Raw genomic sequence first — 21,105 nt, 5'->3', positions numbered from 1 at the left:
ATATAAATTTTGTTTGAGTACAGCGTTGCATGACCGCACAATTGTCAGTTAAAGCAGTGCAGTGCCAAGAAAGCAAATAACGGCCTGGTCGTTAAAAACCCTCCAGAACTGAAGTGGGTACTTACATTTGTGTCCTTTAATGACTTTACGTAGGTTTTAATGCAAGATGGGGGTGCTCTGGAAACACAACGTTCATGGACAGTATATTTGCAAACTGCAAAAAAAAATAAAAAATCATATGTATAATAATAATAAAAATATACAAATTGTAAAGTAATACACACTCTATCAACCAATGATGCTCATTGCTGTTGCATAGCATAAAGAGGAAGAAAAAAGATTAATCTCTGTACAATCGCCCCACATTCATACCATCGAAAAACACCATCGCCACACTTTTGTTGTCTACCTCGAAGCCTTTTCTCCTGTAATCTCACCTACATACTCAACTATTCCCACCTTTAGTTTACCATGCAAGCCTAATTTCAGTTCCTTGGGAACAATTGCCAGTATACCACATGGTGCAATTTACAAGCCTTTCCGCTCAACAGGAAACCTAACCCAATGGTGATCCCTTGCCTCCTATGATGCCATTCGTTGGCCATTAGGGGCTTTCCTATAAAGGAATGATGTCCCACAGAAGGTCTCATCCCATGTGAAAATGAGTGAATCACTTAGGATTCACGCTTAGGCTGATCCATGAATATTTGCCAAACATTACGGACCAGCCTGATAGCAGAAATGTGCTTACTTGTGAATGGAAAAAGGGGTCCTTGGGAACAAATGGCAGTATATCATATGGTGACATTTATGAGCCTTGAACTCAACAGGAAGCCTGACCCAATGGTGATCCCTTGCCCCCTGCGATGGCATTCATTTGGGCAATAGGTCTCATCCCATGATTCCTTGTGCCACTGCCAGTCAATAAATTCAGGAGGATGCCCATTGGTTCTTGTTCCTGACCAGCTGGAAGGCAACAACAAGTGGGTGGGCAGTCTGCACTTGCCTAAAGAACATGGCAAGTGCAGATGCAAGTGCATCAATATTTTTCCAAGGATTACGAACCATCCTGATTGCAGAAATTTGCTTACTTGTGAACTGGAAAAGGGGTCCTTAGGAGCCATTGCCAGTATACCACATGGTGCAACTTACAAGCCTTCTGCTCAGCAGGGAAAACATGACCCAATGGTGATCTCTTGCCTCCTGTGATGCCATTCATTGGCCATTAGGGACTTTCCTATAAAAGAATGATGGCCTACAGAAGGTCTCATCCCATGATTCCTTGTGCAATAAAATCTGGATGCCCATTGGTTCCTGTTTATGACCAGCTGGAGGGCAACAGCAAGTGGGTGGGAAGTCTGTACTTGGCTACAGAACATGGGGTCCACATGTGAACAAAAAAAGGGCCTGAGTGAATAATCGGTCACCAAACTACTGGATAGCTGAGCTGATTAGTCAAGATTGACCATTTGTTTGTTATTTTGTAAAATTATTTCACGACTTTCAAAGCAAAACAAAGGTAAACTAAAAAGTTGTGTTTTATATATTAGCCTAAAATCTAAAAATACGAAATACTGATATGAGAGGTCTTCAATCCAAACAGAACACGAGAGTGTTTCCAGACAACACAACACACTAGAACCAATATATCTCAGCTTGGACTGTTGTTTCAGTAGGCTTCAGAAGGTCGATAATTACAGGAAACATTATGCATATAAAACGAGAAAACCTTATCAGAGCATGGCAGGAAATGTGTAACTCAATTAGTTCCCAAGTAAAATTTTTAAAAAATGACCCCCCGAATGATGAGCACTTTGAAGACAAATTGATGGCAGCCAAATGGACTGGTGTCATTTGTTAATAAAATATCTACATTTTCCAAAATATATGCTTATGAGCAGCTGGCAAGCAAGAAAGTAAAAGCCATATGAGTTTATGATCCTTCGTCTATTGGTTTATCTGATCCTTAAATAGCTGATTAGTCCATTTCCAGATAGCAAGTGTTGTCATAGATGCCATGTACTCGGTACAAGTTCATTTGTAACCTACAACAACACCACTATGTCTTCATTGCGCCAATTTGTTGCTTTCCGGAATACACCATCTGCTTCGAACATTTGATTTTCCAGGCACATTAAGGAAAAAAAAAATATGACATTGTAGTATCAATGTCATTACTTCGAAAACAAGACATGTTGTGCTGATCGTAAGTGGGAAGAGCGAGTTTGATGCTACTTAGAAAGTTTATATAAACTTTTAACTAAACTGGGTGAATGGGGTCATCGCTTTTAAGGGAATCAGAAAATTGGATTGTAAGCAATTTTGGTAAGAGAAAATTTATAAGGAAAGAAAACATAAAAACTTTAATGACTGTATACTATTGTCCTTGGAATAAAAATTTGGTTAAGATTAAAAAATGCCACTAAATGGACATAATATGAAGTTATATGTTCCTTGTATGATTCTTTATTTAAAAATGGCAGTTGTGGGCATTTGATGTTATTTAGAAAGTTTTTATAAACTCTTACAATGGGTGAGTGTGGTCATCAGATTTAAGGGAATCAGAAAATTGGATTGTAAGTAAATTTGGTAAGTAAAACTATTTAAGCAAAGAAAACAAAAACGAATGACTGATGAGTATTGTAGTTACAATAAAAATTTGGTTAAGACAAATAAAATCTCACTAAATGTACATAATATGAAGTTATGTCCAATAGATGATCATTTGGTTAATAAAGGCAGTTTTGGAAGTTTTTACTAAAGTTCTAATAGCATTTTTTAGTTTCACACAGTTGTACTTGTTTCCCTTTTACAGATAAGAATAGCCTTTGTTAACATGGAGGAACCCTTGAATTAACTTTCCTGTGTTAAGGAACCCCTTATAATAATTATATCTATAGCTCACTGTACAATACTGGGTTGTCCGGTGGGAAAAATGCTCCTTACATTGGTAATCAGTGGGAAGAATGCTCCTTACGATGAAAGTCGTTGGGAGGAATGCTCCTTAGGTTGGTCATTGGGAAGAATGCTCCTTATATTGGTGGTCATTGAGGAGATAATAGCTTAAAATATCATTGGTGTCAGTGGAAACTTATCTGGGATTCAGAAACTGCTAGTTTCTCAAGGAACCTCTAGCAATCTCTAGGGCAGGAGTCTCCAAACTTTCTACACAAAGAGCCAGTTTATTGTTCTCCAAACTTTAGGGGAGCTGGACTGCGGGCAGTAGGAGTGGACATTTTCCTGGCATTGGTGGGAGTAAATATTGCCACATTTGGTATAAGGGGAAGGAATAGTTCCCCACCGTTGTTTTCCTAGGGAAGAATCATGCCCCATTATTGGTGTCAGTGAAAGAAATTGTGCCCCATTGTTGGTGTCAGTTGGCAGAATAGTGTCTAGTATATGGGGGAGGAATAGTGTCCCAAGGGCCGGATAAAGGCAAGTAAAAGGCCGCATCTGACCCCTGGGCCACAGTTTGGTAATCACTGCTCTAGGGGAACCCTAGGGTTCAAAGAACCCTGGTTGAGATTAGATGGTCAAAATTACACAGCCTCCAAAGGCCAATATTCTACACATGGTCTCCAAAGACTGGTGTTGGCCTGCACAGAGTCAAATATGACACCAGAAGATGACCTTTCACCAAGTCAATGCTAACAGCAACGGGATAGCACTTAAAAAGTAATGATACTAGTACAGAACTGAATACAGCTTTGAGGACTAAGGCCGCGTACACACGGGCGGATTGTCTGCCCAACTAAGTTCGGCAGACAATCCGACAGACAGTCCGTTCAAAATTAGCATGAACGGACTTGACCACACACGATGAGCAGAGAGTCCGCTGAAAGCGTGCGTAATGACGTGTACAGCACGTACGACGGGACTAGAAAAACGACGTCCTATACACTGCAATGCAACCTTCGGCCGTGTAAATCCTTTCTGAGCATGCGCCATACTTAGTCCGTCCAACTTGCCTACACACGAGCGGACTGTCCGCTGAAACCAAGTTTGGACGGACAAAACCAAGTTTGAACGGACTGTCTTACGGAAATTCCGTAAGACTTTGTTCGTCAGATTGTCCGCTGAAAAAGTCCGCTGAAGCCCACACACGAGCGGATTGTCCGCTGAAACACGGTTCAGCGGACTAAGTTGGACAGACAATCCACCCGTGTGTACGCGGCCTTAGGGTTACTATGCCAGAAGAAGGGAAAAGGAATATAAACCAATTGCCACAATTTTTGCCACAATTTAACACACTGCAATGTGGCCTACAAGGACATAGAGCTTTATGTCTCATTATGACAAAAAAAATTATTTATTTGACATACTTTATATCTTATCAATGAAATAGGGACAGATTGCTGTAATAAATGGGGACGCTGATGTAAGCAGGACTTTAATGGTGGCCCTGATATAAGGGTGTCTCTGATTGGGACTCTGATTGAAGGGGGACTTTGATGGGGATCCTGACGTAGGATGGGCATTGATGGGGACCCTGATTTAAGGGGGGACTCTATCTTATAAACTACCTGTATTAATAATTAAAACTTTGTTTTTGTTTGCTTTGTTTGTTAATATTTAGACCTTTAACGTATATTTATACCTTTCACATAGAAAAAAGCGCAAAAAAAAAAAAAAAAGTCTTTCAATTGTAAATAACTTTTCAATGCTTTGTACCATTGCTGACAGCTGAAGTGTGAACAAAACAGTTTGTTAGTACAAAGCCCCCAATGATGAAAACATCATCTTAAAACTCCTAAACTAAGAGGAGTCAGTAAGGCCCCTTTCACACATGCAGACATTATGTCCGTATTTCATCCATCTGTTTGCGGATGAAATACGGACATACATGCATCCCTATGGGATAGCGGGTGTCTGCGGATGAACATCCGCAGACACCCGCTATTGTCCGCCTCCGCAACTGTCCGATTCTGAAGACGGAGGAAAATCCTATTTTTCTATCCGTCTGCAGAGCGGATCGGATGAACACGGACAGACGGTCCGTGCTCATCCGATCCCCATAGAGGAGAGAAGAGAGCTGACAGGGCGGTCCCTGCACAGTGTGCGGAGACCGCCCTGTCCGCCGCCGGCTCAGCGGGGACAATGGAGCGATCCCCGCTGAGCGAGCGGATCATCACGGGCGGATCATTACTGATCCGTCCCGTGTGAAAGGGGGCTAATACAGTAAAATAGCACCACATCCCGAACACTCGAACAGACAACACGGAGACACAAAGAGGGACTTTTTAGGTGCCATGCACAACCTCAGAAAATGGACATGCTGCCTCTTTTTAAGTTAAAGTGCTCATTATTTCATTTTACACTAATTTTATCAATTCAATCCATAAGACCAATAGTGCAAAAAATATAAAAAAAAACTCAATAGATCTGTCCCTAAAGCGCTAGTCTCTGCTAACAAAGCCACACATATGTATATTCATATATGAATATATAGTGTCAGGGAAGAATCCGGAGAAGAACTGATAGATTTGCCAATATCCGATATAGCCGCGCTAATTCGTGCATTAGCCATTGGCACGCAACGGCAAGCGTACGCTCGCGATGGCGAACGTGCGTACGCAAAAAGTGCTAATTACCAGTATTTACTGCCCTATATAAGGACACTAGTGGCTCTCACAAACTGTGGGATTATCGTCAGCCTTGTATTTCGTGTTCCCGTGTTCCTGTGCCTTGTGCTCCTGTCGTGATTACCTGTTACCGATACACCCAGCTTACCCTGACCTGCTCTGGCTTATCTCCTGGCTCTGAACTCGACCTGCTTCTGCCTGTTCCAGATTGACATCCTGTGTTTGGCCCCGGCTTGATCTCGACTAATCTTCCTGCCTCTAACTTCCGGTGTTTGACCCTCGTCCTGGCTTCTGACATTGCTTTCTGATTAACCATCTGTCAAGATCTGCCAATATCTCCAGAGAATCATTGACTGTGACCACCTTCTCTGCTCCAGGGTGTCCCGCATAACTTCATCTGCAGGCAACCTGAACCCATGCATCTTTGGGCATAGTATCCTCTGTCACCAACTCCAGAGGTACTCTGCACTAAGCCACATGGGGAGCCCTCTCATCACCTTAGCCCAGTGTTTCTCAACTCCAGGCCTCAAGGTGCCCCAACAGGTCATGTTTTCAGAATTTCCATTATTTTGCAAAGGTGATTTGATCAGTTTCACCGCCTTAGTAATTACCACAGCCGTTTAATCGGAGGGAAATCCTGAAAACATGACCTGTTGGTGTGCCTTGAGGAGTTGAGAACACTGCCTTAGCCTCCAGTCTGGTGCGTGATATATAGATACAGTATTAGATTATGTAGATTAATACAGTAGACTTGTTAATATAAAAAGTATTCTGAGGTAGCTGATGCATTTCACAGTTTAAAGTCTCACCAGGAGGCCCTGATACAATTTACACAATAATAGGTACGGAGTAGTGGATGGGAATGGAGCACCCTCTGGTGATTAACCAGCATGGATCCTATGCATATATTACTTGAGAAGATGAGGTTTAAGATGATGGCTGGTCTAACTATACTAAGAGTTAATATTAAATATGGAGCGAGTACAAAGAAGGGCAACAAAGCTAACAAAGGGTCTGGAGGATATTAGTTATGAGGAAAGGTTGTGAGCACTGAACTTATTCTCTCTGGAGAAGAGAAGCTTGAGAGGGGATATGATTTCAATATACAAATCTCATACTGGTGACCCCACAATAGGGATACAACTTTTTTGCAGAAGGGAGTTTAACAAGACTCGTGGCCACTCATTAGAATTAGAAGAAAAGAGGTTTAACCTTAAACTACGTAGAAGGTTCTTTACTGTAAGAGCAGTAAGGATGTGGAATTTCCTTCCACAGGCGGTGGTCTCAGCGGGTGACCTCGATAGTTTCATGAAACTATTAGATAAGCACCTGAACGACCACAACATACAGGGATATACAATGTAATACTGACATATAATCACTCACATAGATTGGACTTGATGGACTTGTGTCATTTTTCAACCTCACCTACTATGTAACTATGCTGGAAACAAAAGCCGACCACTCCAAAAGGACAGCAATTAAGGAAGGTACACCTAAAAATTCCACATATTTAACAAGTCCTCTGGGTCAGGTAGCAACACATTTAGATCCACCTGCCTCACCCCAAACTTCTAAACTAGCATATTCAGGTATTCAATAAATGCTGGCAACTGTATTCTCCAATCCCGCTACTATTTATAGCTAGCACAGTCCAATATACTACTACTGAGCACATACAGAAGACCTTGAGTTAGGCCAAAATCTGATGTGGACCTCTGCCAAACAAAAACAAAATATAGAAAATGTACAACTAGGCACGCAAGACTAATGTCTTTGGTTAGCACAACATTTTTTGAAAAGGAGGGATAAAAGTCTCCTGTGATTTAGATGCCTAACATGTCACACTTTTATAATTGTGTATACTTGTTTGTAATGGCGCCAAACTACGGTACCTAAAAATCTCTATAGGCAACGCTGTAAAAACTGTCACAATTTACAAGATTAGAGTTACACAGGAGGTCTGGCATTCCTTACTTGTATGTATTTATTGCTCTCACTGTTTACATATTTTTTTTTTTATTTTAATATTTATTTTATTTCTTTAAAAGTCTAACACCGTCGCTTTCATTTTTTTTGTTGATCAACTTTATTGCTATCATTAGCAACATCCCTTATGATAGCATGGGCAGTGACGGGTACTGTTTATTGAGTTATTTGGGGTCTATTAGACCCCATGTATTTCTCCCTCACCTTTAAAAGCAACTGATCAAACCAAACTCGGTTTGATCTGATGCTTTCGCAAGTCAGTAATGGCTTGTTTACATCCTGGCAAAACCGGAAGTGACAAAATACTTGTCACTTCCGGTTTCTTAGACCATAGAGATAATCAGGGATGTTCTGGTCTTCAGTCATCCCGCTGCATGTAAAAGCAATCCAGAGACTATTTAGCTGCTAGGATTGCTTTTACATTTAAGAGCATTGGCAGCAGAAAAAAAATATACTAGGATGATGCCTGTAGCTGCAACTGTTACATTTACTACTATTCAGTCACTGTTACATACATGGATGTATTCCTGGTTACTGAGCTGCATTAAATTGTGTCTTTTATATCTGGCTAGAGTTCAGCTTTGTTTCACTATCATGATGCCATATACATGATATATATATATATATATATATATATATATATATATATATATATATATATATATATATATATATATGTAGCACTTACCCCCGAAAGAGCTGCTGGTTTTCTTTGGGCTTACCGTTACTTCACCTGCTCACTGTGTCCATCTTAGTGGTCTCGTTGTAGAGTGGATTAAAGAGGTTAGCTCCGACACTTAGTCCTTTTTCCAAAGATTTATTTGAAAGAACATGAAGTTTTGCAATAGAGGGATAGAGGTTTAAGGGGAATTCAGGTACCTTGTAATAGCGGGTTAGAGGTATTAGGCCTCTTTCACTGACCTAGCAGCCGGTGGGATGCTCGAACAAAGTCTCTGCCACAGACTTGTCAATTCAACTAAATCGTTGTTCAATCCTCTGCCACAGGAAAGCACAACCAGCAACTTGTTGTAAAATTAAAGAGTTGTCACACAGTACCAGTTTCTTTCAGCCGATCCGGCGATACTTTGTGATAGGTGACCCGGGATGCGTCCTCCAACTAAGTCTCCAGGCTCTTCCTGAGATACCAGCCTTGTTGCTCGGTCCTCTCCTGAAAAAGTCCTCCCCTGGATCCTCCAGTCGCTTGGCTTCTCCCTGCAGGCAAGACAGCACAGGACCACCCCTGGATCAGTAGGCCCCAAGGGCCCACCTTTTCAGTTACAAAGCCTCAGGCCAGCCGGCCCGAGACATAGAGAAAGGCAGCACACACCTCAGGCCAGGAGGGCCACGAGGTCAGGGTAACGAAACCCAAAAATATGGCGCCTGCACCTTGAGTACCCTTACCCAGAATGCACATCGGGTGAACCACTCCCACTGGGCTATTTTTGAGTAAAAGGGGTGCCCAATGCATTCAGCCTGTTGCATTTCCAACACTTACCGGTGGTGACAGCAACACCCACGGCCAAGTGGAAAATTAGCACAACCCAGCTGAACTGGTACAGAAACCAGAACTTTGACATATTTAGTCTGAGCCAAACTGCAGCTTCAGACAAACTTAAATTTACAAAAGATTTGTCAGGAAACCTTTACTTTCCTTTCAGAGTCAACATTTTCTACGGGATACTATACTACAAAATACTCCCACAATGGCGGGCCATTGATTGCAACCAAGATTTGTCCATTTGCACACACAAAAAAGTGTTTTCCCTAACAAATTCATTCAAGATCATGTTGCAAAAAATGAATGCACCCCAATGAAAGTCTTAGGAGCAAAGCTAAATTTTAGACAACAAACTCCTAATTAACAAGAATTCAACTACAGATGAGTCTAATTAAAACATTAAACAGGTGTCCAGCAGACAGTTAATTATAAAAGGGCGTTACTTAACAAAGAAACCCCCTCCCATTTCATGATGTCAGCAATGGCACCACATGGAAGAGAAATGTCACAAAGGCCTGAGAAAGAAAATCACTTCTTTACACAAGAAAGGTGAAGGCTACAAGAAGATCAGCAAAGCTTCACTTATCAGTCAGAATACTGGAGCAAAAATGATACAAAAATTTAACAAAGATAGAACTGCAACCATCTCACAGAGACCTTCAGGCCGTCCATGGAAGTTAACACCAGGAATGTCTTCTTGGCTGAAGAAAATCGCCATGCAAGTTTGAGTGTCATCCAGGAAGGAAGCCTCTCCTAAAGCCCATGCACTAAAAAGACTGCCTAGAATTTGTCAGGGCCCATGCTGAAAAAGGAGAAGACTACTGGGACTCTGTACTCCGGAGTGATGAGACCAAGATAAATGGTCACTCTATGGCATCCCAAAGGTGAGGAGTACAGAGCAAAATGCGTGGTGCCTAAAGTGAAACATGGTGGTGGCCGTGTCCTTCTGTGGGGCTGCATGAGTGCTGCTGGTGTCGGGCAGCTGCATTTCATTGATGGTATCATGAATTCACAGATGTTCTGCTCCATCTTGAAAGAGAAGGTGCTACCATCACTCCGTGCCCTTGATCCTCTTGCACTTTTCCAACATGACAATCATCCAAAACACACATCTAAGGCCATTGTTGCATCACTATTGAAAGTGATTCAGTGGCCAAGTATGTCTCCTGGTCTGAACCCAATCGGGGAACACCTATGGGGAATCCTGAAGAGACGAGCATCACTCTCCATCCAGCATGCAGGCTCTAAAACAGGTCCTTCTTGAAAAATGGAAAAAGATGTTTAAATATGTCGCCAATAGACTTGTGCACAACGGAAAATTTCATTTAGTTTCGGTTCGTTGTCATTCGTAAAATACATCATTTCGTTCTGTTATATTCGTTATGTTACGTTAATCCGTTTTTGGATAATTCGTTATTATTCGTAGAGTGTCGAATTCATTCGTTCGTATTTCTTGAAATTCGATATTTATGTATGTATAGACATTCGTGATAATGATTCGTAGTTTGGAAAGTCGTTTGTTTATTTAATCTTTTAACACATACAATGACAACGTCTCTTCTCCTCGACTCAAATACAATATGTAGCGGGGTCTCTTTAAGGACTATAAAACTACTGTTCCCAGAACCCCGCTGGTTCCCAGGATGTTTTGAGTTATGCCCCAGAGACTTATGGGGGAGGGCATATAAGGAGGGGGAGAGGCCTAGTTCGCTCTCTTTGGACACCCCCCCTCTCCTAGCAAGAGGAGATCTGTGCTGAACTGCTGAGGCACAAGGCCTGAAGCCTGGGCCTTGTGCTCTTTTCCAAAGAGCTCTCTGCCAGCCTAGTTGCACCTGAGAGACATTTTCTCATTCCTTGCTGCAGTACACCAGAAGGATTGAAGACTCGGAGGTCGGTGGATTCCTGTTCCTAGACGAAAAGGCAGAGAAACCGGACTTGGACTTGTCCGGGTGGTGAGAGCTGTTTAAAGACAGATGCTTTATCTTTATTATTCGTTTGGATTACAAAGTTGTTCTTCAAGTGCACCACCGAAAGATTGCTAGCGAATATTGTTTTACTGGACTTCCATCTAGATCAGTCAGGCCTGACTGCATAGGTAGATAGTGCTGGGTGTTAGTTTACCCATGCGGGGAAGTAGCTGAAAAAGGGCAACGTTAGAGTTGCATAGCAATACTTTATTATGCTGATGACTCTGTTTATCTTTATCACTGGTTACTGCAGGGACCTGCTTATGTGTTGCAATCCAAATGTTTGATTCATGTTATTCCTTTTATAAAAACAATAAGTAAAGTCAGTTATATACTTTCAAGGATTGTCTATGAGCTTGAGTTACCCACGCACACACATATTTAGAGTATAAGTGATTTAATGTGTATTGCTAGATACTAACTGTGCCAAAGTGGGTAGTGCAGATTGCCGGGGGGTTGGCGGAGCTGTTCTCAGGACCCAAACCAAACTTGCGGCCCTCTTAAGTGAGGGTATCGCTATACGTGGGGGCTCGTAAATCCGGGATTTCTGAGACAGCGGTGAACACGCCAGAGGTACCGGCATGGACCCACAGGGAGTCAGAGCGTGGTGTGAAGCGGCTAAGGCCGACCCAAGGCAGTCAGTGGTCATTAGCCTCCCAGGGGAGAAATGGTCGACTGAGACCGTAGAGGAGCCATCGCCAACGGGATCACCGCAGGCTGCGGCCCGTACCTCACCCGAGAGTCTCAGATCAGCACCGGCCACCCTTAGCGCAGAACTGTGTGCTCTCCTGGGGGAGATTGTAGCCCAGTGCAAGAAGGATCCCACAGATTACCCGATGTCGGGGTACAGAAAACTCCGGATGTTTTCAGGGAGGAAACCTGTACCTTCGGAAGAAGAGGGATTTGAAGAGTGGTTAGATAGCGCAACTCAGGCACTAGAGGAATGGGAAGTTCCAGAGCGCAGAAAGAAGCAGAGGATTGTGGAAAGTCTAAAGGGGCCTGCTCTAGAGGCCGTACGCAACCTGAAGATAAGCAGGACAGACTGTAATGCGCAGGAGTACCTAGATGTACTACAGATTGTGTTTGGTGGGACAGAGAAAATCTCTGAGCTTGCTTATCAGTTAGAGCATTGCTACCAGAAGAAAGGTGAAAAACTATCAGACTACATGGGACGTTTAGATAAAATCCTGCATAGGATGATCCTAAAGAAGGGGATCAGCCCAGGAAAAGTAGATGAGGCCCGTGCTCAACAGGTACTGAGGGGAGCTCAACCCATGGATCCTATTGCATGGACACTGCGTGCCCGACTGGATGGGAAGAATCTGGAGTACACTGACCTCATCCGAATGATCAGAGAGGAAGAGGCCCTACTGGAAGAGAAAAGGGAAGAACATCTCACCGAGCCCGTCAAACAACCGGTAGCAATAGTTACACCGGCCATGACTACCGCTAGAGATAAGGAGGTGGACACTTTGAAGTTACAGATGTCCCAGGTGATGGAGATGTTGACTGCTATGATGGCGAAAGGTCAAGGGGGAGCCGAGAAACCAAGTCCTAGGAAGGAGTTGTTTCCAGATACACCAACACCAAGCCCCACTCGAGACCGAGAAGAGACGCTATGCTACAACTGTGGGGGCAGTGGCCACTTCGCCAGTAGATGTTCCAGTCCCAAGAAGAAGATAGATAACCGCCAGCCGGCGGGAAACGCCAGAGGGCCCCGGTGAGGGAGTCAACCGGGTGCCCATGCCTTTCAGTGAACTCCAAACTGAATAGAGGGAAGAGGAAGAGAGAAAACCAGACCCCTCAGAAGGAATGTCTACAAATAAGAAACGATAACATCCCTCAGCGGGTTTGTACTCCCATTACTGTGGGGAGGGTCAATGCATACCAGACTCGAAAGAGAATAAAGTCTAAAACCAACTGGATGAAGACGGGTCCCCAGAAGAGGGTGGCCTCAACCCGGCCCTACCCAGAAGAATTGGTCGGCCCATCCCCCACTGTCTCCATCCAGGTGGAAGGAGTCTACACGAAGGCCCTCCTGGATACTGGAGCTCAAGTGACTTTGTTGTACAGAGACTTCTATGATAGGCACTTGAGCCATTTGCCTATACAGAAGATAGAAGAGCTGGAGATATGGGGCCTGGGAGCTCAGAGTTTCCCCTACGATGGTTACCTGCCCATAAAGCTGACCTTCGATCCATCTGTGGCGGGGAAAACCGAGGTGTTTGACACCCTGGCAGTTGTGTGTCCTAGACCGCCCGGGGCCAGCAAGATGTCCCTCATCATAGGGACCAATACGGATCTGGTGCGAAGACTTCTGACCCCTCTAGTGGAGACGAGAAACCATCAAGATCCCAATATCCATCCCATGCTGAAGACAGCCTACCAACAGTTGGTCCTAGAGCAGAAGACCCCAGGAGAGGGGATAGGGAAGGTGTGGAGACTTGGGAGAGAGGGAGTGGTGCTGCAGGCCGGAGGGGTAGCCTGCCTCAGGGCCACGGTGAAGCTTACCTGGGAGCAGCCTGGCCCCTTTGTCATGCTGGAATCCGATCCAAGGGAGGACCACTCAGGCCTGGAAGTGATACCGGAAGTGATTTCAATCAAGGCCCTGAAGAAGGCTCGAGGAAGAGTCCCAGTGAGTGTGAGAAACCCTACGGAGAGACCCATAGAGATCCCTGCCAGGATGCTGTTGGGGCAGGTGAGTCCTGCGGCCCCAGTCAGTTGGTCAGAAGTAAAAGGAACGGGTGAAGGAGGAGATGTTTGGGAGAAACTTTCCATGGAGAACCCGGACCTACCTGGAGCCTGGAAGGAGAGAGCCAAGGCCCAGCTGACTAGATGGGAGAGGATTTTCTCAAAGGATGAGTTTGATGTGGGATGTGCCAGGAGTGCCACCCACCGAATCCGCCTCCAAGAAGACAAACCCTTCAGGGAAAGGGTTAGGCGGGTCCCTCTAGCTGACCTGGAGGATCTGAGGGAGCAGCTTGCGGAGTTGAAGAAGACTGGTGTGATTCGGGAGTCTAGAAGTCCCTATGCCTCCCCCATAGTGGTGGTCAGGAAAAAGAATGGGTCGTTGAGGCTTTGTATCGACTACAGGACTCTCAACAGGAGGACCATCCCTGACCAGTATACCACACCGAGAATAGAGGATGCCCTACAGAGTTTGGCTGGTGCCAAGTGGTTCAGTGTAATGGACCTCAAGAGTGGGTACTACCAAATCCGCATGCACCAGGAAGACCGAGAGAAGACAGCCTTCATAACCCCAGTGGGATTCTTCGAATTCAACAGAATGCCTCAGGGCCTGTCTGGAGCCCCTGCTACCCTTCAACGCCTCATGGAGAAGACCGTTGGAGACATGAACCTCATAGAAGTCCTTGTGTACTTGGACGATGTCATTGTCTTCGGGAAAACTTTGGAAGCACATGAGGCCAGGTTGGAGAAGGTGTTGAGAAGACTCAGCGAAGAGGGACTCAAGCTTTCTCCCGAGAAGTGCCGGTTTTACCAATCCTCTGTGAACTATCTGGGACACATAGTGTCTGAAAAGGGAGTGGCTACAGACCCTGAGAAGTTGGAGGCAGTTACCTCTTGGCCAAGACCGACAACAGTCACAGAGCTCAGATCTTTCTTGGGGTTCTGCTCCTATTATAGAAGATTTGTGGATGGGTTTGCCCGGATTGCCAAGCCACTAAACGAATTGCTCAAGACTGAAGGAGAAGAGGATGGCTTGGGACCTAGGAGGGCCGGTGAGTCGGTTCAAGATCAGTGGAACCCAAGGTGTGAAGAGGCTTTCCGAACCTTGAAGAGGAGCCTTACCACGGCCCCAGTCCTGGCCTATGCCGACCCCACCAGACCATATGAGCTACATGTCGATGCCAGTCATGAGGGCCTAGGCGGAGTGCTCTATCAAGAGTATGAAGGGCAGCTGCGACCAGTGGCCTATGTGAGCCGGAGCCTGACTCCCTCGGAGAAGAACTACCCCACTCATAAATTGGAGTTCTTGGCCCTCAAATGGGCAGTAGTAGACAAACTGAAGGACTATCTCTACGGGGCGGAGTTTACCGTAAAGACAGATAACAATCCTCTGACCTACCTCTTCACTACTGCAAAGTTAGATGCAACCGGACACAGATGGTTGGCTGCATTATCCGGATTCAACTTCAGTCTAAAGTACAGACCAGGGGCTGGAAATAGGGATGCAGATGCCTTGTCCCGAAGATCTCATGTCATGGTCAATGACTGGGAAGACTGGACCCAGGTAGCACCGGAAGGAGTGCGAGCACTCTGTCAGGGTGCTGAGTTTCAAGCAAGAGGGGGCCCCAGAGCAGAGGAGATAGGAGTCACCGCAGTGGGAGTCCCTCAACCCTACTGTGGGGTAACTCAACTAGCAGAGGAACTCCTGCCAAAGCTGTCCAGAAAGGAGCTGAGCTATGACCAATTGGAAGACCCCCTGGGGAGATTGGTCCTTGAAGCTTTGGAGAACGAGAATCCAGAGGGACTTCGACATCACCCTTCCAAGGAGGCTCGCCTGCTGAGGAAAGAGTTGGATAAGCTACAAGTACATCAGGGAGTGGTCTACCGAAGGGGCCCCTCTGATAACTCAGAAGATAAGTGGCAGTTGTTTCTCCCAGAGAAGCACAGAGAGACGGTACTAATTGCCTTACATGACCAGCATGGCCATCTAGGGGCGGAGAGAACTTTCCAGCTTGTCAGAAGCCGGTTCTATTGGCCCTGTATGAGGGCAGAAGTGGAGGAATATTGCCGTTCTTGTGCACGATGCATCCAGAGGAAGACTCTACCCCATCAAGCTGCCCCAATGGGCCACCTACAGAGTCAGGGTCCAATGGATCTGGTGTGCATTGACTTTCTCTGCCTCGAACCCGATTTAAGTGGATTGGGAAATGTTCTGGTGGTAACCGATCATTTCACCCGTTATGCCCAGGCTTTCCCCACCAAAGACCAAAAGGCCTCCACTGTGGCCAAGGTGCTCATGGAAAAATACTTTGTCCACTATGGATTACCACAGAGAATCCACTCGGACCAAGGGAGGGACTTTGAGAGTCGTCTGATCCGGAACCTACTGGACTCATTGGGAGTAGAGAAGACCAGGACTACACCTTATCATCCACAAGGAGATGCCCAACCTGAGAGGTTTAATCGGACCTTACTAAACATGCTTGGAACTCTAGAGACAGAGAAGAAGCAACACTGGAGCCAACACATATCAGCTTTGGTGCACGCTTACAACTGCACCACAAGTGATGTGACGGGTTACTCCCCCTACCGGCTCATGTTTGGGAGGGAAGCAAGATTGCCGGTGGATCTGGCCTTTGGCATTTCCCTAGACCATGCCTCTGCTACCTCCCACAAGGGATATGTGGATCGACTTAGACACAATTTGAAAGTGGCCCATGAACGAGCTCAGGCGGCCTCGGACCAAAGGGGAGCCCGCAACAAGAGGAACTTCGAACTGAAGGTTCGAGTGCAAGACCTGCAGCCTGGGGACCGTGTACTGCTACGCAATCTGGGGATCCCTGGGAAGCACAAGCTTGCTGATAGATGGAGATCGGAGCCCTATGTCATTTGCAGAAAGCTACCTGGATTGCCTGTGTATAAGCTAAAACCAGAGGGGAAAGTGGGGCCCTTGAAGACTTGGCACAGGAATCATTTGCTCCCGCTTACTGAAGCAGTCAGAATACCTCCAGTGAGAAATCCACCTGAATCTGTTTCCATTCTGGATACCCCGGGACCCAGCACTCGGTCTCAGACCTCCCGGGTTAGAGATGGACAAGATCCCCAACGAGGTGAAGGTGGAAGAGGAGAGCTTGAGTGGCTATGGCCTTCATCAACTCCAGGAAATTCTGCCATAGATCTCCGACCTACTGAGGATACACAGGATGGGACACTGAACCCAGAAGCTACAGAGTTCATTCCATCTAGTGGTGTGCCTGAAGGCTGGGAAGATATCCCTAGCATTTACTCAGAAGAGGAAAGGACCGATGTTCCAGAACCAGTGATGCTGTCAGAGTGTGATCTTGAAGTAGAGCCTGTGGCACCAGAGCCTGAAGTCCCAAGAGAACAGAGAGCTCGCCGAGTTGTGAGACCCCCCAAGAAGCTAACCTACTCTCAAATGGGGGAGAGCTCTGAGGACTCTGTTGTGACTGCTAGAAGAAGTGCTGAACGCTCTAATCCCTCCACTGACCATTTGGTGGAGGGCAACCCCAGCTCACTCTCTGGCACAGTTAGGCAGGCCACTCATGTCAGTGTGACCTGTGGGACAGGGAATCCCACCTCTGAGTTCTGGTGGAAATTCCCTGTACCAACATCATACCCAGCACTTTCAAAATTGGTACAGGATATGTGTTAAAAGTTTATCTTTGGGGACCAAAGAGTTTAAGTGGGGGGAGTGTGTAGCGGGGTCTCTTTAAGGACTATAAAACTACTGTTCCCAGAACCCCGCTGGTACCCAGGATGTTTTGAGTTATGCCCCAGAGACTTATGGGGGAGGGCATATAAGGAGGGGGAGAGGCCTAGTTCGCTCTCTTTGGACACCCCCCCTCTCCTAGCAAGAGGAGATCTGTGCTGAACTGCTGAGGCACAAGGCCTGAAGCCTGGGCCTTGTGCTCTTTTCCAAAGAGCTCTCTGCCAGCCTAGTTGCACCTGAGAGACATTTTCTCATTCCTTGCTGCAGTACACCAGAAGGATTGAAGACTCGGAGGTCGGTGGATTCCTGTTCCTAGACGAAAAGGCAGAGAAACCGGACTTGGACTTGTCCGGGTGGTGAGAGCTGTTTAAAGACAGATGCTTTATCTTTATTATTCGTTTGGATTACAAAGTTGTTCTTCAAGTGCACCACCGAAAGATTGCTAGCGAATATTGTTTTACTGGACTTCCATCTAGATCAGTCAGGCCTGACTGCATAGGTAGATAGTGCTGGGTGTTAGTTTACCCATGCGGGGAAGTAGCTGAAAAAGGGCAGCGTTAGAGTTGCATAGCAATACTTTATTATGCTGATGACTCTGTTTATCTTTATCACTGGTTACTGCAGGGACCTGCTTATGTGTTGCAATCCAAATGTTTGATTCATGTTATTCCTTTTATAAAAACAATAAGTAAAGTCAGTTATATACTTTCAAGGATTGTCTATGAGCTTGAGTTACCCACGCACACACATATTTAGAGTATAAGTGATTTAATGTGTATTGCTAGATACTAACTGTGCCAAAGTGGGTAGTGCAGATTGCCGGGGGGTTGGCGGAGCTGTTCTCAGGACCCAAACCAAACTTGCGGCCCTCTTAAGTGAGGGTATCGCTATAAATACAACACCCTTCTCTCTCACTTCTCAGGAACGCACTTTGCCAGTAATCCATCCTCCGGCACAAAATTAATTAGCTGATTGGACTATAAGATTTACTTTGAGCTGACCTTTTGTTTCATTAGATCTTTAAAGTATTACCGAATCATGTCGAATTCATTCGAATTCATTCGTTATATTTCTTTCGTATTCGTCGTTATTCGTTATTTTTTTATTCGGACATTCGGCCGAATTTTCGATTTGTTACGAAATGAATTGCACAAGCCTAGTCGCCAACTTGTTCATTCCATGCCTAGAAGACTTGGTGCTGTCCTTACAAATCATGGAGGTCCTACAAAATACTAGATGGAGTAGTTTTTGTTGTGGGATGTATTCATTTTTGCATCAACTAATTTGAGTAAAACTGAAGATTTTGTAATCGAAATTATATTATTAAGCTTACTTTCATGTAATGAGCTAAATAAATGCTCTATAAAACTCAGTGTTGTTAAAATTTTGCGATATTGTTAAAAATCTTACTTAATATAACATCTTTTGCTTTTTCCTCCTTAAAACAAAAGTTGTAACTGGTCTTTTAAGATGCGACACCCTGTAAATTGCTCCTTCACAAATAAATACTATCATCGCATTACTTAAGGCTCTCTGGTTACTTTATTTTCTCTCTTCAAATATTTTTTTATTTTATTTTTTTGTGGTAAAAGTTTGTGGCTTTGGCACAGTTTCTGCAAACATCAAGTCAAGTCTTTACTGCATATCTTCTGCTGGTGGTGATAAGTGAGTTATGGGATTTATGTGAAGCACAGGCCCAGGAGTTTTCATCATGTCCGGGTTGCATTACTTAAAATAAAAACCTGCAGATGTGCCTTTTAACCCTTTTACCTCGCTAAAAGGGGAATATTGTCAAGAAAGCTGTTACCAGGTATTTCAATTTACAGGACAGAGGCTTACTATAGCCATGCATGCTTTGATAAATGATCAATTTATTTTCTGATGGATCTCTCCTGATAGGAATAATAAATGCCATTCGACCAATATGACACACACAGGGAGATGGATTTTGATCGATTGTTAAAACACAGCCATAAATGATCATTCGATCATTGTTTCCAGTATGTAATCTTATAATCGGAATATGTGTTACTAATATTTTGCCCTGTCCAATCAATTAGGTTGGATTGAATCAGAATAAAATTAACCACTCCAGCCCTGGAAGAATTGGCTGCTCAATTGGCTGCTCATTTTTTGCAATAGGGCCCTGCGTCACTTTAACTGACAATTGCGCGGTCGCGCGACTTTGCACCCAAAAAAAAGTGACGTCCTTTTTTTCCCACAAATAGAGCTTTCTTTTAGTGGCATTTGATCATCTCTGTGGTTTTTATTATTTGCACTATAAACAAAAAAAGATCGACGATTTTGAAAAAAACACGCACAATATTTTGTTCTTTTTGCTGTAATAAATATTTTTAAAAAGCTACTCTTTTCTTCAGTTTAGGCCGATATGTATTCTTCTACATATTGTTGGTAATAAAAATCGCAATAGGCATATATTGATTAGACATGTGCGATTAGTTTCATACGAAACGAAAATTCGTAGGAATTTCCGAAACTTCGTAGGAATTTCCGAAACTTCGTAGGAATCGTAGGAATTTCTGAAACTTCGTACGAATTTCCGAAAAACTTCGTACGAATTTCCGAAAAACTTCGTACGAATTTCCGAAAAACTTCGTACGAATTTCCGAAAAACTTCGTACGAATTTCCGAAACTTCGTACAAATTTCCGAAACTTCGTACGAATTTCCGAAATTTCGTACATTCGTACGAATCCGATATACGACTTTTTATGCATACAAATTCCGTGCGAAATACGAAATTTCGTTTACGAATTAAGGATCCAAATTCATAACTAAAATTCGTAATTGTTACGAAAAGTTAATGAACCTAAAAGTTAAAACCCCAGGAAGTCAGCACAGGGATGGTGGGAACCCTATGGGAATTTCTATGCTTACGAATTTCATATGAAATTTTGTTAACGAATTTCGGATCCAAATTAACAGAAACATGACTGGTGTTTTGTGCTCCAATCAGAGGAAGTCAGCACAGCACAGGGATGGTGGGAACCCCTCATAAGGATAAATTCATCATAATGAAAATTTGTTATTTTAAAGAAAAGTTTACGAATCTAACGAAAATACGATTTTTTTTTCGTACGGAACGAAACGAAACACATTTTTTGATGGCGCCCATGTCTAATATTGATTGATTTGCACAAAAGTTATAGCATCTACAAAACGGGATAGATTTATGGCATTTTTATTATTTATTTTCTTTACTATTAATGGTGGCGATCTGTGATTTTTATCGGGACTGTGACATTATGGAGGCCACATCGGACGCTTTTGACACATTTTTGGGACGATTGACATTTATACAGTGATCAGTGCTAAAAAAAGCACTGATTACTGTATAAATGTCACTAGCAGGGCAGGGGTTAACACTAGGGGGCGATCAGGTGGTTAACTGTGTTCCCTAGGTGTGTGTTTTAACTGTGGGGGATGGGACTGACTATAGGAGGTGAGAGATCGGTGTTCCAAATTCATAGGAACTCACAATCTCTCTCTCCTCTCCTCACAGAACTACGATGTGTGTGTGTGTTTACACACATTCCTGTTCCGCCTCTTGTGCCAGCGATTGCTCGAGGCCGGTCACGATCATGGGCACACCCGCTGCGCCTGCTATCCCGCTTAAAGAGGCAGATGTATA

At 44.3% G+C, this 21,105-nt stretch overlaps 1 protein-coding gene across 1 annotated transcript in view; it reads right to left on the bottom strand.

The window, feature by feature from the left end:
- DGKB (diacylglycerol kinase beta) overlaps positions 1-21,105 on the bottom strand; it is a 662,201-nt gene that overhangs the window by 549,343 nt on the left and 91,753 nt on the right. Inside the window, exon 10 of the mRNA XM_077490704.1 lies at positions 126-214. Coding sequence (XP_077346830.1) covers positions 126-214 — 89 coding nt within the window. The remainder of the gene's footprint in view (positions 1-125; positions 215-21,105) is intronic.

This window comes from Lithobates pipiens, unplaced genomic scaffold (genome assembly GCF_037356315.1).
Source record: "Lithobates pipiens isolate NorthernLeopardFrog02 unplaced genomic scaffold, aLitPip1_a1.2 Scaffold_19, whole genome shotgun sequence".
NCBI classification, from domain to species: Eukaryota; Metazoa; Chordata; class Amphibia; order Anura; family Ranidae; genus Lithobates; species Lithobates pipiens.
This window is presented reverse-complemented; position numbering and strand designations above follow the sequence as displayed.